This window comes from Colobus angolensis, unplaced genomic scaffold (genome assembly GCF_000951035.1).
Source record: "Colobus angolensis palliatus isolate OR3802 unplaced genomic scaffold, Cang.pa_1.0 Scaffold6, whole genome shotgun sequence".
NCBI lineage: Eukaryota > Metazoa > Chordata > Mammalia > Primates > Cercopithecidae > Colobus > Colobus angolensis.
The window spans coordinates 1,662,555-1,669,989 of record NW_012119598.1 but is presented as its reverse complement, the minus strand read 5'-3'; the positions used below and the strand labels follow the sequence as shown (position 1 = coordinate 1,669,989).

The 7,435-nt window shown below is 43.0% G+C and overlaps 1 protein-coding gene across 1 annotated transcript in view; it reads left to right on the top strand.

Moving 5' to 3' along the window:
• The window catches only part of DOCK5 (dedicator of cytokinesis 5), a 99,484-nt gene that overhangs the window by 32,544 nt on the left and 59,505 nt on the right, over positions 1–7,435 (top strand). The window contains exon 15 of the mRNA XM_011962600.1: positions 4,915–5,010. Coding sequence (XP_011817990.1) covers positions 4,915–5,010 — 96 coding nt within the window. The remainder of the gene's footprint in view (positions 1–4,914; positions 5,011–7,435) is intronic.

Below are 7,435 nucleotides of genomic sequence, written 5' to 3'. Positions count from 1 at the left end.
AGGTTGCAGTGAGCCAAGATTGTGCAACTGCACTCCAGCCTGGGCAACAGAGTGAGACTCCATCTCAAAAAAAAAAAAAAAAGAAAACACAGGGCTGAACCTGTCTGGATTCACCATGTCTTAGAAATAGTACAGCCCATAGGCCTAGCAGAGCCCCCACACAGGAAGCTGGAGAACTTTGCAGAATGTGTTCCCTCGAACAGTTGAGGGCTGAGAAAAAAAAGGTATCTTGCCGCAAATTACACTCACCACGTCTGTGGTGGTTTCGTGGCACAGGTGTCCCCGCAGAACAGGAAAACCACTCTTTGTCTTCACCTAAACTCTTTATCTTTCCATTATCTTGGGATTTTGTTCTACCAAAGGATAAGAATACTACACCTTTTCCCATAGCCAAACTGTTAGTTCACCTGTCAGGGTCCACCACCGTTTGAACACAGCCCACCTTTTCTCCTGCTCATGGTTTGCACTGGGATGTCTACACTTCTGTGAATCCATGCTGCAGCCTCAGAAGTATGTGAGGGTACCATTGCCATCTCTAGCTACTCCCCCAATCTCTGTCCCTCCACTTCCCTAAGCCCCTGTAGCCCACTTACTCTTTGCACTGCTTACTTGATATTTATTCATTATAGATCATTTCCCCTTTTTAAATTAAGTATGTTTATAGAAACCACATTATAAAATGGAATACGTTTTCCCAAAACAGTTGGAGATTTTGTTCCTAACCAGGGACTTTGCACCAAAATCATAAATGTGACCAATCATGTCATAAACACAATACTTTTTAAAAAGTAACTCTTATAACTCAGTAATTCCTTAAAATAATACAGTAAAGCTCCACGCCCTATACATTTGGCAACAATGTGTCTGGCACATTGGTTTAGCCAGGGATCCAGTGTTCTAGAAATCATATGTTTATGATCCACAGTTAATGTGAAACACAAGAATCGGAGCATTGGATTCTAGTCCCAGTATTACCATTCTGTAGCTATTTGTCCTTAGGCAAATATCTCAGTGCCTCAGTTTCCTAGTCTAGTCCGTTGTATGTAAGAATTGTTCTAGATGATCTCTTTGGTCTCTTCCACTTCTGACCCTACTTTTTAATACATAACATCTCTACCAACCTTCTCACCACCCAGAAAGACTCTTTGGAAATGACTTGAATGTATTTCAATCCTGTGCAAGGATATTTAAATTAGCTTTTTATTTTGGTCTTCCCAGTATTATGTTCCCTGTAATGAGCAGAGACAGTCAAAATTATTGATCTTGGAGCTCTGGTAAAGTAGTAAGTTCAATCATTTTTGTCCATCATGGTGGTACTTTTTTTTCCTCCATTTACATTTTGAAATACGTGCACTAGCTCAATATCTCTTCCCTTGTCCTCTCATCTCCTTAATTTAAAGCTCTAATTACTGACATTTGTTCTTCCTGCCTTCTGTTTTATTTTTTTAAACATTGCAAGATTCCCTCCTCTCCCTACAGCTCTGTTTTGGAATCGTCCTCATTCTTTCAAGTCCAGCTGCAGTAAGCGCCTCTGTGAAGTTGTCTCTGGTGTGGTCCTGGCAAATTCTACTCATTCTTTTCATGCTCCCCTTGAGTTTCTTTTGAGGATTTTATCACTTTGTACACTGAGTTATGAATGCGGCTCACAAATTCTTGGGAAGCTGCTCTTATGCTCTAGGCACTGGGATCGGCTAGGACTGTGGCAGTGAACTAGAGAAGCAAGCACCCTACCCCCAGGAGCCCACCTTCTAGGGGATCCTTGTGTTATACTTATTTAAATGTATGTCCTGGCCGGGTGCAGTGGCTCACACCTGTAATCCCAGCACTTTGGGAGGCCGAGACAGGTGGATCACAAGATCAGGAGTTCGAGACCAGCCTGACCAACATGGTAAAACCCCATCTCTACTAAAAATACAAAAATTAGCTGGGCTTGGTGGTGCGCACCTGTAACCCCAGCTACTCAGGAGGCTGAGGCAGGAGAATCACTTGAACCCAGGAGACAGAGGTTGCTGTGAGCCAAGATCGCGCCACTGCCCTCCAGCCTGGGCAACAGAGTGAGACTCCGTCTCAAAAAAAAAAAAATTTATGTGCCACTCACCCCCACCTCCACAATAGAAATCTCTAAAGGCTCAAAGGAGCCTTATTCGTTTCATACCTCCCCACAGGGCACAGCATGTGACCTGCACAACTATTTAGGGCCACACTAAGGAAATGCTATGTAAATGGAATGAAAGCAGCATCTCCTGGAGAGGCTGATTTTATGAATCACTTTCATTCAGGGAAATGGGAAATGAGTAAATGACTAATAAAAAGTGAAGGAGGGAGAGAAGAAGGAAGGGACAGAGGGAAGCAGAGAGGGTGGGTGGACCTGAAATACGTGATACTGTAATAAAAATATATATAGCCATACCATAATTAAGAAATCAAAAAACAATAGATGTTGGCATGGGTGTGGTGAAAAGGGAACACTGTTACACTGCTGTAACAGTTGTAAATTAGTACAACAACTATGAAAAACAGTATAGAGATTCCTTAAAGAACTAAGAGTAGAACTACCATTCAATCCAGCAATCCCACTCCTGGGCATCTACCCAAAGGAAAATAAATCATTATATGAAAAAGACACATGCATGTGCATGTTTATAGCAGCACAATTTGCAATAGCAAAGCTATGAAACCCACCTAAGTGCCCATTGACCAATGAGTGGATAAAGTGTGGTATATATGCATCATGGAATACTACTCACTCATAAAAAGGAACAAAATAATGTCTTTTGCAATAACTTAGGTGGAGATGGAGGCCATTATTCTAAGTGAAGTAACTCAAGAATAGAAAATCAAATATTACATGTTCTCACTTATAAGTGGGAGCTAAGCTATGAGACTGCAAAGGCTTAAGAGTGATACAATGCGGCCAGGCACGGTGGCTCACGCCTGTAATCCCAGCACTTTGGGAGGCCGAGGCGGGCGGATCACAAGGTCAGGAGATCGAGACCATCCTGACTAACATGGTGAAACCCCGTCTCTACTAAAAATACAAAAAATTAGCCGGGCGTGGTGGTGGGCGCCTGTAGTCCCAGCTACTCCGGAGGCTGAGGCAGGAGAATGGCGTGAACCCAGGAGGCGGAGCTTGCAGTGAGCCGAGATCACGCCACTGCAGTCCAGCCTGGGTGACAGAGTGAGACTCTGTCTCAAAAAAAAAAAGAGTGATACAATGGACTTGCTGAACTTTCTGGGGAAAAGCTAGGAGGTGAGTGAGGGATAAAAGACTATGCATTGGGTACAGTGTACACTGCTTGGGTGATGGGTGCACGAAAATCTCAGAATCACCAATAAAGAACTCATCCATGTAACCAGAAACCGCTTGTACTCCAAAAACTATTGAAATTAAGAAAATTCCTGTAGCCATCCTGATCTGGCTTCTATGTGGAATCTAACAAAGTTAGACTCCTAGAAGCAGAAAGTAGAACATTCTTTACCAGGGGCTTCAGGGCATTAGGGAGCAGGAGGGGGAGATGTTGGTCAAAGGGTAGAAAGTGTCAGTTATAGGATGAGCAAGTTCTGGGAATCTAATGTATGGCACAGGTGGCAATGGATGTGTTAATTTGACCATGGAAACCATTACATGATTACGTGTATCAAATCTTCATGTTGTACATGCTGGATAAGTACTGTCTTTGCCAGTTAAATTTGTAAAACTTAATAAAAATGTTAAGCAAAATATATATATATATATATATATAGCAATGATTTAGTTATTTGAAGCATTAAGCAGCAATTTCAAAATATCATAAAGCAAGGACAGATAGAGGCTATGAAAAGTCAAGTTGCATATGCGTAAGTCGGAGCCAAATGAGTGTAATATCTAGCTACAAAAAAAGGAAAGAAGGTGGAAGAAGGAATACACATTTATTCAGCACACTTGATGACTACAATAGCCCTACTAATTCCTATAAGAAAACTGTTACTATCTCCCTTTTGCAGCTATGAAAACTGCAAGCTCAGCGAAGTTGAATAATTGCTCACAGTCACACATGGTCAGAATACAAAATCATCCTTGCATTAGTCTGCTCAGTCAGCCTTCCATAACAAAATACCACAGACCGCGTGGCTTAAACAACAGACATTTATTTTCTCACAGTTCTGGATACTGAGTGTCTGAGATCAGGGTGCCAGCATGGTTAAGTTTTGGTGAGGTCTTTCTTCCCGGCTTTCAGACAGCTGCCTTCTTGCTGTGTGCTTACATGGTGGAGGAGAGAGAGATCGATATCTGTGATATCTCATTTACTAAAAGCATGTTCATCCCATCAGTCCAGGGCCCCACCCTCATGACCTCATCTAACCTTCATTACAACTCAAGAGTCCCATCTCCTGATACCATCACGATGGGGGCTAGGGCTTCACATATGAATTTGGAGGAGACACAAACATTTACTCCATCACAATTCCCTTGACTTGAATTTCTTGTTTTTTTTCCCCTACAACACAGAAGGTGGTAAGAGCTTTGTATTTTTGCCTTTAATGTCCCACACATGTGCCTAATTGACCTGGGCAATTCTAATCTGCTCAACCTCAGAACAGAATACATCCTGCTAATGGGGGTCCCCCAAAACTATTTGTTGAGTCAGTGGCCACAGTGAGCTCTCAGTGAACCTGAGCGATCTGAGTGAGTAGGAAGGCACTCGTCCCTGCACACCCACATTCATCTTTTAAATGTTACGACTGATCATTTTCAATTATTTTCTTCATAAAGTTTTGTACTATTCTGAGACCATTTCCCGCTTTTGGACAAGAGATTGCTTTGTAGAGAAGAGCCAGAAAGAGATTTACAGACAAAACTCATCTATCTGAAGTTCCCTTAAGAAAAGTGAAACTGAGTCAGAAGGAATGGAATCAAATCCTGTGTTCCCACAGGGCGCTACTGCAATGCACATTCAGCTTATAATGGAACGGCTGCTGAGAAGGATCAACCGGACAGTGATTGGGATGAGCCGGCAGTCTCCCCACATCGTGAGTATCTCTTTGGTGGATCCCACGGCTGCTGCTGCTTCTCTGTCCCCACGGCCTATCGGGAAGCCTTCGGGGCCAGTGGCTTGAGGCTGTTCTTCACATGGGCCTCTCACATCATGGGTTATTGGTTATAACCTTGAGCAGATCTTGATTCTGACATGGATTTTCTCTTGAGAGAAAATAATCCAGCCTAGGCAATATAGTGAGACCCCATCTCTACAAAAAATTTAAAAAATTAGCTGGGTGTGGTGGTGGCATGTGCCTGTGCCTGTGGAGCAGGTACCATGCTGGCACCCTGATCTCAGGAGGCTAAGGGGGGAGGATCATCCCACATTAGCCTGAATGTGGGATGTCGAGGCTGCAGTGAGCTGTGATTGTGTCACTGCACTCCAGCCTGGACAACAGAGCAATAGCCTGCCTTGAAAAGAAAGAAAGAAAATGATCCAGTATGAACCACCCAGCCCCTTTGATTCAAGGAACAAAACCAAACATTTTAAGGAACCTGTGGTTAGCATGCTTGTGGAAAGGCCAGTGTTGCTCTGGCCTCTTCTTTTCTGTGTACTCTGTCTAAATAGATGCCAGGTAACAACTATGATACAGACCAGGGGTAGCTGTGGAAAGACTCAGTGGTGTCGTCATTAAAGTGAAGCATCTTTTACTTGCTATATTAAAAGCTACGGTTAGATTTTAATTAGAGGACATAGGAAAAGAATTATTCCAAATTCCTGTCAGATTAAAAAAATTCATTTATTTCACAAATAGGTATGTAAAAACTGCCGTAAAACAGGCACTGCTCTGGACACTGAAGATGTACCCATGAACACAACAGAAAAATCACTGCCTTTGAGGAGCTGACATTCCAACAATAATGACAGCAGTTACAGCAAAATAAACTACGTAGTGTTAGGAGAGAACAGGCGCTATAGAGGAAAAAAAAATTAGCAGGTTAAGGGAAGTGAGGGTGGGGGAGTCACAGCTTTAAATAAGATGATTAGGAATTGAATACCTTTTGTTGAAATTAAATACCTTTTTCTAAATAGAGACAGGTTCTCTGTCACCAGGGTGAAGTATAGTGGCACCTTCACAGCTCACTGCAGCCTCAATCTCCTGAGTCTAAGCAAGCCTCCTGCCTCATCCTCCTAAGCAACTGGGACTATAGGCACATGCCGCCATGCCTGGCTAACTTTTAATTTTTTTGTAGAGGTCGTTCACTGCGACCTCCACCTCCCAGTTTCAAGAGATTGTCCTACCTCAGCCTCCCAAGTAGCTGGGGTTACAAGTGTGTGCCCTGACACCCAGCTAATTTTTGTATTTTTAGTAGAGACGAGGTTTTGCCATGTTGCCCCGGCTAGTCTTGAACTCCTGACCTCAAATGATCCACCCGCCTTAGCATCCTAAAGTGCTGGGATTACAGATATGAGCCACTGCACCCAGCTTCTAACCTGTTTTAAAATAAATGATATTTAATGCCCGTTCTTGGACAACAGAAGCTATTTAGAGATTATAAATGAGAAATTCTATTTAATTTAGTCACAAAAATATCAGAGTAAGAATAAGTACTAGTTACAAATAAATAGCCAAATAGAAATAATTACGAGGCCTGGCATGGTGGCTCATGCCTGTAATCTCAGCACTTTGGGAGACTGAGGTGGGCAGATCACGAGGTCAGGAGATCAAGACCACCCTGGCCAATATGGTGAAACCCCGTCTCTACTAAAATACAAAAAAAAAAAAAAATTAGCCAGTTGTGGTGATGCATGTCTGTAGTCCCAACTACTTGGGAGGCTGAGGCAGGGGGAATCACTTGAACCCGGGAGGCAGAGATTGTAGTGAGCTGAGATCGCACCACTGCGCTCCAGCCTGGTGACAGAGCAAGACTCCGTCTCGTAAAAAAAAAAAAATAATAAACGTAATAATGGAGAGCTTGCCCGTCAGACTTAGAGGACACATATCAGCAGAACAGAACCATGGTAAGTGAAAAGGAGATTTTGGATTGTATGAATATTTCGTTACCTTTCAAAAGAGAAAATGAAGGTTTTTAGTAAACGTTGTTTAGAACATTAGTTAATAATTTGGGGCTGGGAGCGGTGGCTCATGCCTGTGATCCCGGCACTTCAGGAGGCTGAACCTAGCAGATTGCTTGAGCACAGGACTTGGAGACCAGCCTGAGAAATATTGCAAGACCCTGTCTCAAAAAAAAATACACAAAAATTAGCCAGCCATGGTTACATGCACCTGTAATCCCAACTACTCAGGAGGCTGAGATGTGAAGATTGCTTGAGCCCCGGGGAAGTCGAGGCTACAGTCAGCCATGATCGCCACTGCACTGTAGCCTGGGTGACAGAGTGAGACTCTGTCTCAAAAAAAAAAAGAGTGATACAATGGACTTGCTGAACTTTCTGGGGAAAAGCTAGGAGGTGAGTGA